At 42.1% G+C, this 18,926-nt stretch overlaps 1 protein-coding gene across 2 annotated transcripts in view; it reads right to left on the bottom strand.

Annotated features, from left to right (window-relative positions):
* Positions 1–18,926, bottom strand: part of Btbd9 (BTB domain containing 9) — a 350,239-nt gene that overhangs the window by 308,292 nt on the left and 23,021 nt on the right. The window contains exons 1-4 of one of the 2 annotated variants that reach the window (XM_038342713.1): positions 9,185–9,202; positions 6,410–6,621; positions 4,468–4,831; positions 1,947–2,211 (exon numbers count right to left, since the gene is read on the bottom strand). In XM_038342713.1, the coding sequence (XP_038198641.1) occupies positions 1,947–2,211; positions 4,468–4,831; positions 6,410–6,621; positions 9,185–9,193 (850 nt within the window). In that variant the 5' untranslated portion in view covers positions 9,194–9,202. Of the gene's footprint in view, positions 1–1,946; positions 2,212–4,467; positions 4,832–6,409; positions 6,622–9,184; positions 9,203–18,926 lie in introns of those variants that run through there. The other variant, XM_038342714.1, reaches the window with a different exon arrangement.

Raw genomic sequence — 18,926 nt, 5'->3', positions numbered from 1 at the left:
CCGTATTTACACAAATTATTCCAATTAATCCTCCTAACAATACTGAGATAGAAAACTAAAACTCAATTTATTGCCAGATCATACAGCTAATGACTAATTCAGGATTTAAAATCAAATTTGTCTGGCTGAGGGACTCAGGAGACACCTCAGTCTACAGAGTGCTTACCAAACCAGCAGGGAGAACTTAAATCATTTTCCAGAGCTGCCATAAAAAGCTGAGTCTAACAGCACACAACTGTAAACCCCAGAACAGACCGGTGATCCCGGGGATCGGCTGCCCAGCCAGTTAGCCTACTCAGTGGGCCCTGGGCCCCAGGCAAAGAGCAGGTTTCAGAATCAAGCTAGATGACTACCACAAGGTAATGCCTGAGGCTCACCTCCAGCCTCCACATTCTGTGCACATACATGCATGTATGTGCACCCACAAAATATGTGAGGCTAAAGAACTACTGTTCTTTTCAGGGTTGAAAAGAAATCTAGATCTGACAACTCGGGAAGGAAATGGGGGCTAAGGACTTCTATTTAGGGCCCACCAGCATTTCAAGAATGTCTCAAACCAATCAAGAAAGGTATCTTTCCAGGAAATGGCCAGTCTCACCAGAAATGGCAAATATCCAGAAGCCCTCAAGCTGAATAACCAAAGCCATGCTCAGCATCTCCCAGCAGAAGCACTGCCTGCCTGAGGACATGAAATGCCCTGAGCTTTAGCAGGCACAGTTTACTGTCCTAAGACAATGAGGCCTCAGGACTGCTGGTTCCTTAGATTTAGAAAACCACAGTGAAATCTTCCCATTGCCAAGCTCTAATTTCCTGAAACCCTGTCTATATTCCTGTTCCTTTCCACTTCTTTGCCATCACACGCTGTGTCCGTCGAGCAGATCCAGTTTAAACTCTTCCAAACCATCCAGGAAAACCCCACTGCAGTGTGCAGGCCACTCTCAAGTAAGCTTCTCATTGTAAAGGAGATTTGAGCCAGCTTTCAAAGATCTCCAGGATCTGTTTGAATTGGCACGCAGTCATTAGCTCACACGGCAGCAGCACACCCTCTTGTTCTATCAAGCGCTTTCGCCCTGGCCTCTCAGATACACAACTCTATTAATCTCACCCATCTTCCAAACTGGCACTCAGTCATTGACAATGCCACTCCAACCAAGGAGTTTCCTGCCTTCCCCTCAACCATTCTATGCCACCTTTTCCTGAAGTTACACCATGTTACCTACTTCAACACTGTTGTTTTTAGTTGGTCACAGGCCTTCTCTCTTCCACAATGAAAGTGAAAGGGTCAAAGGCAGAGGCTGCTCTTTGTACTTCTGCTTCATAGCTTAATAGTTTAATAGGATAGTTTAATAGCACAGCCTACAGAGGCTAGTGACATCAAGTTCTCAGCATATCATCCTTCTGTGTGACTATGGGCAAGGCACCCAACTCTCTGTGTCTCATTTTCTTCACTTGTGAAACAACCAATTAGAAATAGGCGGTGTGTCTCCTCCATGGCCGTGAGAATGGAGTGGACAGACGCAGAGCCTGGCCCTGACACACAGAGAGCATTTGGTAATCCTTAACTGCTATTATTTCATTTGCAAATCAGAATACTGTTACTATCAGCAGCCACTGTCACCACTACTTAGAATCTCCACAGGTGGCACCTGAAGAATTAGGCACTCATCTTACCTGCAGGAAGGAGGGAGGAGGAAGTCTTAATTTGACAAGCAACTTTTCAGGAAAGTGTCTACTGACAACTGAGGAGCAGATGGAAAATGTGTCCAGGAATGACGACAAACAGCTGTGCTAGCTCATCCTCTTAGGAAGAACGACAACAAGAGACACCCACAGGAAACAGAGCTAGGTCCTCCTGGCCTCGGCATATGCTATGCATAGCTGCACCAGGGCTCTCTAGCTGGAGTTCTACAGTTAGGAGCAGGTGAGAAGGAGAAACAGATACTTACTGAGCATGCCTCTGTAGTTGAGGTCCATATCCCGGCTCTCTGAACGCACTTTAATGGCATCTAGAATAGCGTCTGGAGACAACAACCCTGAAGGTCTCACGACATTCAGAAGCTCAGTGAGGCTCATCAGAGGTAAACGCACAGCCTGCATGATTTCAGCATGGTTCTCCTTTGCATTGTGCTTACACCAGTTTAGCAAGGCTAAGAAAATATCTTTCTCAGGAGCAGCAAACGAATCTCTTAAAACAATGTTCAGAAGTGCCGTCTGCAAAGGATAAACAGGGAGCATAGAAGTCAGCATGGAGCGCAGTTAGCAGAACTTGGCCAGACAATGGGTAGCAGTCCTTTCCTTGTGTTTTGCCCTTCCTATCTGTCCCCTTCTCCCCTCTGGCTATGTGAACAAGCAGCAGTAATACTTCGGGTATAGCAGCTCATGCTTGTAATACCAGCATTTGAAAGGCTGTGGGTCTAAGGTCAGCCTGGGCTACATGGTGGTTCAAGGACAACATGGGTTACTTTAAAAAAAAAAAAAAAAAAAAAAAAAAAGAGTAGCACCTTTCCTAATTCAGGCTTTTTGTACCACAATATAAAGCAATTAGTCTTTCCCCACACATCTATACCCATCTTTTGTTGTTTTAAAGGAATTTACTCAATTTTTAATGTTATAATACAGAGTAAATAAATTTTTCATACACTATGTTGCTCATATTTGTAACAGTCCTCTGCTCTATGCCCCATTCCACTGCCCATCTTGCTGGTACCCTGTCCGCCCCCCACAGCCCTGCTTCTGCTTCCATGTCATATGTATTCCATTACCCCACACATACACACTCCTTCTCTCCTACATTCTGTCTTAAGATCTTCTTCCCTTTTCATAGTCCTCTTTCTAGTTTCACGGCCTACACCTACTGTGTTGGCTGCCTTGTGTGAAGTTGACACAAGCCAGAGTCATCTGGGAAGAGGGACTCCCAATAGAGAAAATGCTCCCCCATAAAACTGGCCTGTGGACAAGTCTGTGGGGCATTTTCTTGATTAATAATTCATGAGGAAGAACACAGCATACTGAAAACAGTGCCACTCCCTATACAGATGGTTTCTGGGTTGTACAAGACAGCAGGCTGAGCAAGCCTTGGGGAGCAAGCCAGTAGGCAGCATTCCTCCAGGGCCTCTGCTTCAGTTCCTTCTCCAGGTCCCTGCCCTGACTTCCCACAGTGATGGAGTGTGACCTGAGAGTTGAAGCTGAAATACACCCTTTCCTCCCCAAGTTGCTTTTGGTCGTGGTGTTTTATTAAAGCAATAGAAACCAAACTTAGAAGCCCAGTCCCTAACATGTGCACATTTATACATATATGCATACAATGTAGAGGCCATTATGAGAGAAACAGGTAAATCTGTCTTTCTGAGTCTGGCTTCTTTCAACTAATGTAATGGTCTTCAGGTCTCCCATTCTGCTGCAACTGTCATTATTTCACTCTCCTTTTCAGCTGGACAAAGTCCCACTGTGTTTCTGTGCCACAACACTTATCTGGCTGTTGATGGACCTCTAGACTGGCTCCATATTGTAGCTACTGCAAACAGTGCCGTAATAAACCTGTATGTGCAAGCAGCTCTAATATGCTGACTTCAAGTCCTTTGGGTTTATATGCAGGAGTGGTATAGTTTGTAGCCATCCTCTTATAAAAAAGCAAGGACAAAGATGGCAAACTGAATGTGTGTGCACGTGCATGCATGTGTGTATTCTTTGAGAAGGTGTACATTTGTAAGTCAGTAAGATAAGCCTAGAGTTAAAAATTCAAAATCTTCTGTTTTACAGTACTGCTACACTACCATGGTTTTGGTCCTTGGCTCTCTGGACTGAACTCCATAAACTGACTGATGCACCCATGAAAATTCCTTGCTTACAGAAGTTAAATGGGATAATTTAAAAAAAAATCAGAGTTCATTCAAATCAAGATGCACAGTTCTTTAAACACACACAGACAAATACTGAGAGGGACAGAGAGCCACGGCTGCAGGCTCGATGGCAGATTTAAGTGACAGTTTTAGAGTGGTGAGCTGTAAGCCAGGAAGAGGAGGAGCCCCAGCGTGACCTGAAACACCCACTGGCACGTCAGAGCTCTTTTATCAATTTTCCCTCTGGGCCACTGACTATATCCCAGCCCCAAAGACTCTTTCCTTTTGTCAGAAGAGAATTCCTAGTTATATTCTATATCAGAGAAATACACAACCAAAAAACGATGTGCAATACAAAACAAAAAAGAATGTTACGTCATATTAAAACCAAGACCAGTCTCTTCTGCACATAAAACTTACCAGAGAAACCTTGGAAAGGGAAAGCAAAATGGAAGCAATAGCCTTTAAGAACTAGAGTCCCAGAAGCCAGGAGCAAGTGTTAGACCAGATTACTTCTTTGAGACCAAGGACCTTTATCTTTGATTCTAAGACCACTGTGGTGTGGTCACTGTGTAAGTACAAATAAAAAAAAGACACACTGAGAAATCAAAGGCAGACCAGAACACACCTTGGAAAGGGAGAGGAAGCCTTCACTGGCAAGCACCTCCTGAGCATTTCTGTCCATGAACATGCAGCACATACAAGTTAACTTGGGCAGTGAGTAGAGACTGGCAACATCAAAAGTCATACAGACGTTCTGGATGTTAAGGATGGTGCAGAGATACTCAGAGGTAGAATCCTCTAGCTCTGGAAATCCATATTTATGAGCCAGGCTCAAAAAATCCAGCAGCACCTCCTCCTTCTCATCTGTCAGTGTCGCCCGCCCAGTGTAGATGTATTTGAGCAACATTGTGAATGCTTCTGCAGTGGTGTCCAGGAGAGGGATTTCGGCTTCAGGCTGAGACTCTCGCATCCCACCATACAGTAATGCTCTGCACACCAGAGAAGAACAGTTGGAAAACCTCAAATACCATTTGTTACAAAATACATGTAATTATGGTTATCAATACTATACACGTATAATAAATTTGCTTAATGATATAAAGATTCAGGTGGAGAATGCAAGTGATTGTAAATAGTTTCTTTTAAAGAATTTTAAAACCATTTTGAATTAATATCATAAACAACTGAGCTAAATGATGTACCCTGAGAATGCAAAATTATATGGAAAGTTGGAAGTCATCATTTAAGAGGAACAATTACTCAATATAAAGATGTTAAAGTTTAGAGAGTAAAACTCTACAAGAAAATGATGAGATAAACACTAATGGGAGCCTCTGACTGCTGCACAGCGAGAAAACAGGTTCTGTCCTGCAGTGTTTTAAGGGGCTATGTAAATGGGCCCCTTCTTTTTGCAAAATAATTTAGTAATACAGCTATTCAAATCTGCAATGTACATACACTAAGACTCAGCAACTGTTCTTTTAAGACCCAACTAGAGAAAAATATAATTCATATAACGATATATAGGAATGAATACTTAAACACTGGAAAAAAATCAAAGTGTCAAGATGAACATGGCTGAAACACTGTGGCACACACACTTTCTATGCCACCACTAGGAAGATCAACAGAGATCAGTATGTGCTATCTAGGAGACGTCTACCTTGGTTCTTTCCCAGTAATGAGAGAAGGGGGTTCAAAGCTTACTGTGAAAAGTTCCCTCTTGTATAGCTAGTGTGCCCTTGCCAGGAACAGATGAGATCTGGTGACAAGACTTAGTCAGGGCTCCCCTCACTGCTGCCAGTTAGTTTTGCTATGCACAAGAATAATGTTATCAATGAGAATCTGAGAGTTTTGGTGGTGCATGGTTTAAGCCCAAGTGAGTGACAAATACTACAAAGGTTCAATATCCAGAAGCACAATGTCAATGTGTAAGGGGAATGTATTCCATTAGCTCAATACCATCTTCAACTTTCTGAAAATGTTTGGATTTCTTTTTTTTAAAATTATACTCATCATATGATATTCACATACAGGTGGGTTTTTTTGTTTTTTTTTTGGGGGGGGGGGTTTTTTGTTTAATTGCTTTTTAAGGAGAGTAAAATATACAGTACTCAGAAATAGAAGTTCCGTTATTAAGAAATGGTCTTTAAAAAGTACATTCAGACCTTCAAAAAGAGTTAACTGGTACTGTCTGGCCCACTTAGCCTTCTAACCCCTTACTTCTAAGCTGGCTCCTAAAGAAAAGGTAATTCTCAGAGAGTAACAAATCCACAAAGATAAAGTTCTTTCAGACATTATACTAAAGGATTTACATAAGTTACATATTTTTATTTTCTTCTTTGTTTTCAAGATAGGGTTTCTCTGTGTAACCCCAGCTGACCTGGAACTCACTCTGTCTACCAGGCTGGCCTTGACTCAAGAAATCCGCCTGCCTCTGCCTCCCTGAGTACTGAGATTAAAGGTGTGTGCAACCACTACCTGGTTCGTATTTTTCATAGAAAACACTAGTGTTTCCCATGGATGACTTAAATCTAAAAAAAGAAAAAAAAAGAAAAACCACTTACCGAAAATATTGGCACCTAGCTGCTAAAATTACCCTGTGGGCAGGAAACCGCTTCTTTTCCACAACAAATGTGACATCACCATATTCTTCACCAATCAACAGGGCACCAATGTGCTCAGACAGAATGTGCACATGGTCGATTTCCCCCACTGCAGTAAAGGGGCGAAGAGGGTGGCTGTTACTCATCGTGTGGAACAGATGATAGTCACTGACCTGTCACACAGAGGAGGAGCATGGGTTAGTGAGGAAAGGGTGCAGACACAGAAAACCGCACTCCATCAGCCAGCCAAACTTTACCCCAGAGTTCATCAGCAATTTTTTTTAAAAAATCTTCAACTGTGTAATCTAGGCTGGCTTAAAAGTCACTATAGTTCAGGCTATCCCAGAACTCACCCTCCTCCCACCTCAGTCCAAAGTGTCAAAGGTTTCCATTTTATTTTATGTCATTATTATTATTTTGTTTGTTTTTGTTGTTTGAGACAGGGTTTCTCTGTGTAGCCCTGGCTGTCCTGAAACTCACTCTGTAGACCAGGCTGACTTCAAGCTCACAGAGGGGATGCCTGTCTCTGCCTCCTGAGTACTAGTATTAAAGATATCCACCACCACCACCCAAATGGTTTTCTTTTAATTAATCTGCTTATTCTAAGAAGCAATTCAACCTTTTTTAACTAACTCCACAACCTTCACTGCCACCTCACACTAGGAAAGCAGAAATGCCTGGATATTCACATACTAGTAGTGCTTGGAGCCATCCCAATCTAGACACACTGGCTCTGTGCCAAACAGCACCTCATGGAAAGGAGAGCCAACCAGCAGAGAGGGCCTACAATGATCACAGGCTGATTTTGCAAGGCTGGATACATCTACACCCAGGAAAGGCTTTCAAGTACAGATTTAGGAATACATTACAGACTAAATTTAATATCATTTCATGTAAGTGATTTTGGTCTGAAACCACCTTAAATAATTTATAGAAAACAATCTTCTGTGGTCACAAAGTGAGTTACTTTATTAATAAAAATTTACAGAAACATCACAGCGCTCTTCCAAAATGAGAATCTATCTGGCATAGTCTCTAAACTGCTACTTCTCAGCCTGGTGAAGTGCCGTGAACTAATACCACCATACTCAAGAGGCCGAGGCAAGATTATGGGTTCAAGGCCAGCATGAGCTACATAGTAAGACTTCTATTTCATACTTGTGACTCTAATGATCAGGTTGGTGGCAAATACCAGAATATCCCTATATTTATAGGCAGCACTTCCTTGCCTTTATGTGCAGTCTGTCTATAAAAATAAATGAAAATCAAGGGGCTGAAGTCTGAGTAACATACTCAAAGGGAAGTTAAGACTTAGGAAGCTAGAACTGCTCTTAAGTCTTTATTTGTAAGCATGCCTTTTTCAGACGTAAGAACTCTGCAGGTACTTGAGGCTCTTCACTAGCATTCAGAGCCCAGGTAGAAGAGGTGCCTGGTGCCTCAAAAGTAGTCTCTACACTGCACAGAGACCAGGGAAACTGAGCCAATAACAGTCTTCACTGAACCCTCACCGTCTTCGGCAGTCTGTATTAACCAGCATTAAAGGCTGAAGGGCTCTCATCTCCAAACTTCCACCCCAGATCTGTTACTAGCAAGGTGTATGAAGTCCGTTTCCTGTGTCTGCAGGGAAACCTTCATGAACAAAGCCCTTTAGCTGCTTGTGATCACATGACCAGCCCAAAGAGAGGCTACCAACAGCAAGAGCTGTGATGAAAGAACAGAATGGATGACTAGAGCATCCTCCCTGTTGCCAAAGGGTGGTGCTTTGAATAGCCCCCCCCCCCCCCCCCCCCCCCGTTAAGTAAGTACTCTTGAATAGCTAGTCCCCAGTCGGTACGGTTTGGGAAGGATTAGGCGTGTCACTGTTGGAGGAGGCATGTTACTGGGGGAAGGCTCTCAAGTTTCAAAAGACTGTTCCATTCCCAATGTGCCTGTGCCTACTTACAATCTGCGACGTGGGCTCTCCGCTGTTCCTTCACCATGCCTTTGCTCCACCATCACCCTAACCCTCTGAACCACAGTCCAATCACATGCTTTCTTTATAAATTCCCTTGCTCAAGGTGTTTCATCACAGCAATGAAAAAGTAACTTGTACACAAAACAAACCCCCCTTCCTCAATTGCAGCTTCCACTTCAAAGAGTCAAAACTTAGCCATCTTCAGTCATTTGTATGAGAAAAAAACAAATTCAGTTTAATAGGACCAACTTGGAAGCATTAGCAACAACAGGAAATGTGTGCTGTGACACTTAACATAGAAGTTGGCCACTTTCTATAAAGGTTCCATAGTAGTTACTTCAGGCTTTGTGCACTACACAACATTGTCATACATACTCAAGTCTGCCTTAAGAACTAAAAAGAAGCCCTAGGCAAGAAGTAAATGAATGACCATGGCTGCGGTCTAAATAAAGCTATTGAAAAAAAGAATGGTACGGTGTCTGGGGAAGGAACTCATTACAAGCATGAAGGCCTGGGTTCAATCCCCAAAATCCACATTAAAAAGTGTTGTCCTCTTTTGTAATGGTTGCTGCCTTTTAAGCTAGGCTGTACTAGTCAGCAACTGCAACTCCCGTTGTAGGCAGAAAGAGCAGCAGCCTGAGGAAATTCTGTTCCCTCAGGCACTGACTCTTTCAAAGAAACTAAGAGAATTTACCTTAATTTCTGTCCTGCTAAAGAACTCAAGATTCAAAGGCTGAGGTAGAATCTTGCTTCCCAGAGAGGCTGAACAGCAAGCAGCTCACCTGGCTCATCTCCCAAGAAGTCCTCCTCGTGCCTTTTCTCGCCCCTCCTTATAAACCCTTCTCCACCTGGCTGATGCAACCTCCGGACCGCAGGTGAATTTTATGTAATCAAACACATCTTTGCATCATTAAACAAACGTTCTGGAGTATAAACAAAAGTAACACACCTTAAAATAATATTCTACAACACATGGGGGCTGGAGAAATGGCTCAGAGGTTAAGAGCACTGACTGCTCTTCCAGAGGACCTAGGCTCAATTCCCAGCAACCATATGGCAGCTCACAATTGTCTGTAATTCCAGTTCCAGGGGTTCTGATACCTTCACACAGACACACATGCAGACAAAACACGAATGTACATGAAATAAATCATTTTTTAAAAAAAGCAGGACATGATGAACAGAGATTGTAATCCCAGCACTGGAAAGCGGAAGGCTCTCTGGCCATCCAGTTAGCCTACTCAGTGAGCTGCAGGTCTCTGAGAGCCGTGCTAAAAGAAAGGAAGGGGGAGGGAAGAAAAGAAAGAAGGTAGATAGCGCTTGAGAATTAAGACCCAAAATTATCCACTGATCTCTACAGACATAATACACACACACAGACACACAAAGAGATACACACATACAGACACACACAGAGATCCTCTCCCTCTCCCTGCACCGTACTCTCTCTCATATTTAAAAAGAAAATGGATTTGGTCAAAGGTCACAGTTTGCCATGTGCTTGACTAACATGATCAAGAGCTCCAGATGAAGGATCAAGCAGGGTTTGAGATTTGTTTTCTTTCCTGGTAGTTTATCCCGCTGATATGCAAAGACCATGGTTGCTTCCTATGTTGGCCAAACTCTGAAAGCTACTAGATTCTGACTTCAAACTCTATCCCTCGCAACAGGACTGCTCCATCACTCTGCCACTCAAGATCAGACATTTGCACTGAGAGGAGGCACTGCACGCGGCTCATGAATATCCTCCGGTGTAACATCTCTGAGCATTTATCTAAGTCATGGCCAGGACTCAACCCACTGCTAATGACTCTGGCTGAACAATGACTGGTTTTCAGTTAACTAGCTCAGTGGGATATTTACAATTCATCAACTGACAAATCATGAGCACTAATTCTGAATATGTAAATATCTTCCTTAATGGGTTCACCAGATCTTCACTTCTCAATACATATCATTTCACTTTGCTAAATTTACATTTTAATTATGTTTTTCCAAGTGGAAATACAAAGTGAATAGTGCTGGATACAGAAAACAGCCACTTAGTGTGGAATAAACACAATTTTTATTGGCGTATAGAAATAATTTTAATTAGACCAATGATTCTCAACAAGCTTGCCATACACTGGAACCACACAGGAAGCTCAGAAAAATGGAAATAAGATGATTGAGTCCCACCCTTCAGAGAGTCGTATTTAATTAGTCTGGAAAGGAACACAGACACGGGAGTCACCATACTAAAGTGATTCAAATGAGCAGCGTGGGGAACCACCAGTTTAGACTGCTGTGGGTTTGTGATTTAAATGTGGTTTGTCCTTTGATCACAGAGTCACAGAATCAACAGATGATGGAATAAGGAGGCAGCAAGGAACCTTTAAGAGGTCAGCCAGCCATTCGGAAGGTCTTAAGGTCACTGAAGACAAAGGGATTAAGGCAGTTCTCAAGGGACCCTTTGACAGTTTTCTCAAGAGTTGCAGTCATAGCAAGCTTGGGTCCACTAAGCTCTCTGGTACTGTTTCAAGACATCTTTTTTCCTCCCACGTGTTCCCATCATTGTAACACCAGCTCGCTAACATGTGTTCCCATCATTGTAACACCAGCTTGCTAACATGTGTTCTCATCACTGTAACATGAGCTCCTGGGCCAATGGCAGGACTATGCCCTTGAACTTCCAAAATTATAAGTTAAATAAATCTCTTTTCTTTATAAAGCTAGCCTACTTCACATATCTCATATAGTTATACAAAGCAAATACAGTTTATATTCCCTAGGTACACAAGTTCAAAAGCAAAATATGTCCAAAAGAAAACAGGTTCTGTCTTAGGTTAAAATTGCTGTGAAAAACACCATGACCAAAGGTAACTTAAGGAGAAATGGGTTTACTTCACCTTACGGTGTACAGTGCATCAAGAAGGGAAGTCAGGGCAGGAACTCCAGGCAAAAACCTGAGCAGGTACTGAAGTGGAGACCACGGAGAAACACTGCTTACTAGCTTCTTCTCCCCAAGACTTGCTCAACCCACCTATTTACTCCACTCAGGACCACCTGCCTAGGACCACCCTCAATGGGCTGGGCCCTCCCACATCAATGAAGAAATGCCCTAAAGACTTCCCTACAGGCCAATCTGATGGAGGCATTTTCTCAATTGAGGGTCCTCTTTCCAGATTTCAGCTTGTGTCAAGCTCGGGGGGCGGGGGAGAACTAACCAGGACAAATTCTACTTTGATATTATTGCAAAGAGACAATTAACCAGACTGTATATGTATATACACAGAAAAATATTTTTATCAATAAGCTAGCTTATCTACAAACTGATAGTTTATGTGTATTTCACATGCATTTTTTTAAGTCACCAATTTTCACTTAATGGATAATAAAACTGGAGGGAAAGGACTCAAGTGCGTGGGACTGAGCACTGACACGACAAGCTTCTACTTGCCGCGGTATGCTGCATCAGCCACGCATGTCACATCACATCCAGAACTTGATAATATGAGATAATTTCCACACTCATATGGGGGTGTATAGTAGATGATAATTTTCTCAAGTTACATCTTATAACTCTGCCACTCTGCCTTTTAATGCTTATTTTGCCCTGCCATATAAAATCAAGACACTTCAGTCATAAAACAAGGAGAGACCATGTAAGGTGACAAGACAGAAAGGGAACCATTGGGAACAGACAAGTACAATGCAGGGGACAGGAGACAGTCTTCATGATCAACGAGAGCCAAGTATAAAACTGCCATAAGGACATAAGGAAGCCTCTTTTTTATTTTTTTAAAGATTTATTTATTTAGTATCTACCCAGTATCTACCTGCATGTACACCTGCAGGCCATAAGAGGGCACTATACCTCATTATGGATAGTTATGAGCTACCGTGTGGTTGCTGGGAATTGAACTCATGACCTCTAGACGAGAAACCAGTGCTCTTACCCTCTGAGCCATCTCTCCAGCCCCCATAAGGAAGCCTCTTATGGTGTATGCAAATTGAGAAAAAATCGAAACAAATTTAAGAAGATAGAAGTTTTAAAAAGTCTGTACAAATACACATCATTATTGAGCAAACAGTCCCAAAGACAGCTGGCTTAAACTCCTTTCCTTTCCCTAACACAAACATCTGCCCTTTGACAATCCATTTCTCCTCCCCTTAAATCTGGAGTTGGAGTCACTTTAACCAACAAAATCTGAGGTTCCAGGCCTAAGCCTTAGGGAATCTGACAGCATCTACTTTCGTGCCTTTGGGAAACCCTGGGCTGCTCAGGCCATATGGACAGGACAGATGAAAGTAAGAGGCCCTGAGATTATTCACAAATGAGTAATGAACCCATGGGAAATGAAAACCAACATATATTTCCAATCAAGTCCTTCCAACCTGCTCAGTCATCAGCTGGGCTGACTGCGTAAGGATGCTCCAACTCGAGCAGGTGCCACGTGATCTAAACACAAGCTAGGCCCTGACTAAATTCATTCAACAGAATTATATTCAATATAAAATGGCTATCTATATAAGCCATTAACTTTAGGGAACTTTGTTACATAGTATTACATGAGAATTAGTGATTCTAATGGACACTAAGTCAAATGGCAGGATACAAAAATCAACATACAAAAATCAATAGGTTTTCTATATGCTAATAATAAAACTGTCAAGAAAAACTCAGAAAAGAAAATCTCATTCATGGTCATCTTGGCTTCCGTGACAGTGAGAGGACCCTGTCAAAGCAGCAAGCTATGGAATTGCAAGGGAACAAACCTCTATGGCATGCCGGTGAAAGAATGTCTACATTAGATTATCTGATGGGAGAAGGCCCATTCTAAATATAGGTGGTAACATTCTATGAAGTCCCAAATGAATAAAAAGGAAACAGAAAGCTGAGCAGCAGCATTCAAGATATGTATAATGTGGTGATTTGAAAGAAAATGGTCCCCAAAGGGGGTGGGTGGCATTATTAGATGTGGCTTTGTTGGAGTGGGCGTGGCCTTGTTGAAGGAAGTTATGTCACTGTGGAGATGAGCTTTGAGGTCTCATATATGCTCAAGCCACACCCAGTGTCTCAGACCACTTTCTGTTGCCTGAAAGATGTAGAACACTTGGCTACTTCTCCAGCACCATGACTGCCTGCACACCACCATGCTCCCTGTCGTGATGACAACGCACTGATCCTCTGAAACTGTAAACTGCCACCTAAATTAAATGTTTTCCTTCATAATAGTTGCTGTGGTCACGGTGTCTCTTCACAGCAATAGAAACTGTAACTAAGATACACAGCGAAGAAAATAATCCCAGCAAGTAACAGAGAGGATCACATGTAGTTTCTGCAAAGCAAAGAAAATAATCAGCGATCTAAAGACACAGCCACAGAGTGGTGGGAAAGTTTCCTAGTATACAGTCAACAGAGGATAGATCTAGAAACTACTGAGGACTCCCAAACATAGCTACAAAAATCCACAAATCAGCCAATTAGAAGCCAAACTAATGAACTAAACAGACATCTCTCTCAAGAAATACAAATAGCCAATACATACTTGGAAGTGTTCAGTACCTCAGCCATCAGGGAGATACAAATCAAACCTATATTGACCAGCAGAAAAAGCTAATATTAAGAAACCAACAGGGACTGAAGAGAGTGCTCAGTGGTTAAGAGCCTGTACTGCTCTTGCAGAGGACCAGAGCCTAAGCTGGGCGGCTCACAACTAAACATGACCCTAGCGTTAGAAGATCCAATGCCCTCTCCTGGCCTCCAGACACCTAACTGCACTCATATGTACATATCTTCACACAGACACATTCACAAAGTCCTAAGTTAAACAAATCTTCTTTAAAAATTCTACTATGCAAGAACTATATCAGGAATCCCTACAACCAGACCTGGGCTCAATGATTCACTACAAGGTCTCTCATGGCTTAGTCCAGTTAATATTCACTGTCATGGTCTGTTGCTGTAAAAGTACACAAAGGAAATTATGCAGGAGCTGGAGAGATGGCTTGTCGATTAAAAACACTTGCTCTTCCAGAGGCCCCAGGTAACACCACATGGCCACTCACAACTACCTGTAATTACAGTTCCAAGAGATCTGATGCCCTCTTCTGGCCTCCACGAGGTATTAGGTAGGTACATGGTATACATATATACATGCCAGTAAAACATTCATGTCCATAAAATAAATATGTTTTAAAAGAAAGAAAATTATCAGAGAGAATGGATCCATGAGGGAAAGCCTACAGAAAAGCAGGCACAAGCTTCCTGGGATGCTCTCCGAATGGAGTCATATAGCACACGATGACCATCCCCAGCAATGGGCTGGGACAACACAAACAGAAAGTTCTCGACCAGGGAAGTTAGAAACTTCCTGCTTAGAAAGTTCCTGGAGTAAGGGGACCACTCTCCATTGCTTGTGGGAGTGAAATTTTCTCAGAAAATTGGGAATCAATCTACCTCAAGACCCAGCAATACCACTCTTAGGCATATACCCAAAGGAGGCACATTCACACCACAAGGACATTTGCTTAACTATGTTCATAGCAGCATTATTCAGAATAGCCAGAAATTTTCAAACAACCTACATGCCCCTCCACAAAAGAATGAACAAAGAAAATGGGGTCCAATTACACAATGGAGTACTGCTGGTGATAAAAAAAAAAAAAAAAATACAATGACATCCGGAAATTTGTAGGCAAATGGACGGAACTAGAAAAAAATCCTGAGTGAAGTAATGGAGAAAGACAAACATGGAATGTATTCACTATAAGTGGATATTAGATGTAAAGCAAAAGATAACTAACCTATATTCCATGACCCCAGAGAATAATGAGCCTATAGTCCATGACCCTAGAGAAGCTATGTAACACAGAGAACCCTAAGAGAGACATACATGGATCCCCCTGGGAAAAAGAAATAAACAAAATCTCCTGAGAAAATTGGGAGGGGGGAGAAGAGAGGACAGAAGGGGAGGGGGAGAGAAGAAGGAAAGTGGGTAGGAGAACATGAGGGAATGGGATGGCCAAGATGGGGGAAGGACAGAGAGGGAGAACAAGGAAAAACATACCTTGATTGAGGGAGTCATTTTGGGGCTAGCAAGAAATCTAGCACTAGGAAAATTCCCAGGAATCCACAAGGATGACCCCAGCTAAGACCCTAAACAATAGTGGAGAGGATGCCTGAACTGGCCTTGCCCTGTAATCAGATTGATGACTATACTTTTCTGATGTGGGATTCCCCTCTGTATGCTATGAATGTTTTATTACCATTGGTTTATTTTTTTTTTCTTTTTCTTTAATTATACTCCATTCTGAACCACTGGTTATTAAAGAAGCTGTTTTGGCCAATGGCTTAGTAAAGTCAGGCGGAAAATCTGAACAGAGATATAGAGAGAAAGTAGACAGAGTCAGAGAGACACCATGTACCTCTAGAAGGAGTCAGAAGCTGGACCCTTACCAGTAAGCCGCAACCTCATGCCAATACATAGATTAATAGAAATGGGTTAATTTAAGACGTAAGAGTTAGTTACCAAGAAGCCTGAACTATTTGCCAAACAGTGTTGTAATTAGTACCGTCTCTGTGTGATCATTTGGGTTGGGCAGCCAGGAAATGAACGAGCAGCCTCCGTTTACACTTTTCACCACAGAAACTTCATCCAGCAACTGATGGAAGCAGATGCAGAGATCCACAGCTGGCACTGGGCCGAGCTCCCAGAGTCCAGTTGAAGAGAGGGAGGAGCGACGTAATATGAGCAAAGGGATCAAGAGCATGATGGGATACCACCAGAAACAGCTGACCTGAGCTAGTGGGAGCTAACTGACTCCAGACTGACAGTGGGTTAACCTGCATGGGCCAAACTAGGCCCCCTGAATGTGAGAAACAGTTGTGTGGCTGGGGCAAGCTACAGGGCCACTGGCAGTAGGGAATTTATCCCTAGTGTTTGAATTGGTGTTTTGGAGCCCATTCTCTTTGGAGGGATACCTTGCTCAACCTAGGTATAGGGCGGAGAGCCTTGGTCCTGACTCAAATTGATGTACCAGACTTTGTTGACTCCCCATTAGAAGCCTTACCCTCTCTAAGGAGTGAATGGGGGGGGGGGGGAGGTTGAAGGTGGAAAGTGGGGGGAGTAGGAGGAGGGATGGGAGAGGGAACTGGGATTGGTATATAAAATGAGAAAAGATTGTTTTTAAAAAAAAAGAAAGAAAAAGAAACTCAATGACCAGAGTGCTTAGTGGGCGCTTCCCACATGGGTAGTCCCTGCCTGAAATGCATGTAAATTCCTGAGTTTCAAAAGAGAGCAGCTGGGCTGGAGAGATGGCTCAGAGGTTAAGAGCATTGCCTGCTCTTCCAAAGGTCCTGAGTTCAATTCCCAGCAACCACATGGTGGCTCAAAACCATCTGTAATGGGTCTGGTGCCCTCTTCTGGCCTGCAGGCACACACACAGATTATTGTATATATAATAAATAAATAAATATATATATTTTTTTTTTAAAAAAAAAAAAAGAGAGCAGCCAACACAGCTGTTCGGTTTACCCATAGTCGACAACAATCTAAATTGTCAGGTGCTATGGAAGCACCAACCTGGCAAGCAGATTCCTATAAAGACAGCAGTTCAGGCCTGCTCTGTTCATTCTTCTCTGCAGAGTGTTAGAGATAACAAGAGGACTTAATACCAGCAAAAGCACCAAAAATAAAGTTACCTACTATCTGATAACCAATTTAATTACTTAATCTTAGAATTAGAGAAAGGGATACCAAAAGTAATAACCACCAACTCTATCTGAATGTATCCCCAACCTCTATACTCCCAGTGTCCCAGAGCCAAACAACATTATGGACAACGTCAAGATTCAGATCATTCTGAAGACATTCATTCTACTCTCATGCATGAGAGAAAAGTAGGGTTTTGCCAGTTGTGGCACACACCGTAGGATTATGTTGGAGGATCACAAGAAAACGTCCTTTTCTAGCCTGACTGTGGTGGTGCACACCTTTAGTCCTAGCACTCGGGAGACAGAGGCAGGTGGATCTCTGTAAGTTTGAGGCCAGCCTGGTCTACAAGAGGACAGGCTTCAAAGCTACAGAGAAACCCTATCTCGAAAACCAAAAAAGTAAAAGGAAAAGAAAAAGTCCTTTTCTAACTTTATCATATGAAATCAACATAACCTTGACATGGAGACATTACCATATCTATAAACTCAAAAAAGATTAATATTAAAAAATCCTCACAAAGATATTGGAAATAATGAAGTAGAAGAATTCATAACAAAATTAATTAATTACAACATAGAAAATATCCACATAATAAATGCTAAAGTAAGTCTTACAACATTCACTGCAGGCTTTTTAAAAATTCTACCTTTATTTATATGTTGGGGCTTGTATACTTGAGTACAGGTGCCCTCAAAAGAGCACGGATCGCCAAGAGCTGGACTTACAGAGAATCGTGAGCTGCCTGATGTGGGTGCTGGGAAGTGAACGCAGGTCCTCTGCAAGAGCAGTAAACAGTGTCTGAGCCCTCTCTGTAGCCCATAATTACAAACTTGATAATAAAAGTGGTAACTGGTTACAAATAAAAGGATTGTCAGTGATCACACATATCCACACCCTAACAGGTATAAACATCTGGTTAATAAGACACAAGAAATACTCAAGTTCAGGAACAAGTCGATAATGTCTACTCTCATCACTATTAACATTTGGTAGGACCAAAACTGTGCAACTGAGAAAAACAAATAGAAATGGGTTAGGAACAGAAGCAAAATAATTATCACTTGCAGATGACTGCCCACATGAACACACACTTCAAATTTAGAAAAAGAAAAAAAATTAAGTGTGTAGATTTTATATTTATCATGAGGTTCTCTTTGTGATTGAACCCAGAGTCTCACACAAACTAGGCAAGTTAAAAAGAAGTTCACTTTACACACACACACACACACACACACACACACACACACACACACACATATTCATTCTGAGGAATTATAATCAAACAGTAGCACCTCAAATATTAATAAAAATGTTATTTATTAATATTATAAATGATTAAAACAAAGAAGTTAAGCACTAATAACAATGAAAATGTTTGGTTTTAGTTGACTAAACTTGGTCTCATGATCAGGCAAGCACTCTACCACTGAACTACACTCCAGTTCTAAAATACACACCACCGGATGCAAGCGCATGCTATAAAACAGTACCACAGCCAGGCGGCGGTGTCCGCCTTTAATCCCAGCACTCGAGAGGCAGAGACAGATAGAGCTCTGAGTTTGAGGCCAACCTGGTTTACAGAGTGAGTTTCAGGACATTCAGAGCTGCACAGAGAAACCCTGTCTCAAAATTACAAAACAAAACAAAAAAAACAGTACTGCCAGAAAGTTTGTTTTATTAAGTAAGTAAAACATAAACACTGAAAAAAGGCATTATCAAATTACTAAGCACAAGGGCTATCACTACAAATAAAAACCAAACCCTGAGTGGTGGCATACTCCCTTAACCCAGCACTTGGACGGTGTAGGCAGGAAAGTCAGGAATT

This window comes from Arvicola amphibius, chromosome 9 (genome assembly GCF_903992535.2).
Source record: "Arvicola amphibius chromosome 9, mArvAmp1.2, whole genome shotgun sequence".
Lineage (NCBI taxonomy): Eukaryota > Metazoa > Chordata > Mammalia > Rodentia > Cricetidae > Arvicola > Arvicola amphibius.
This window is presented reverse-complemented; position numbering and strand designations above follow the sequence as displayed.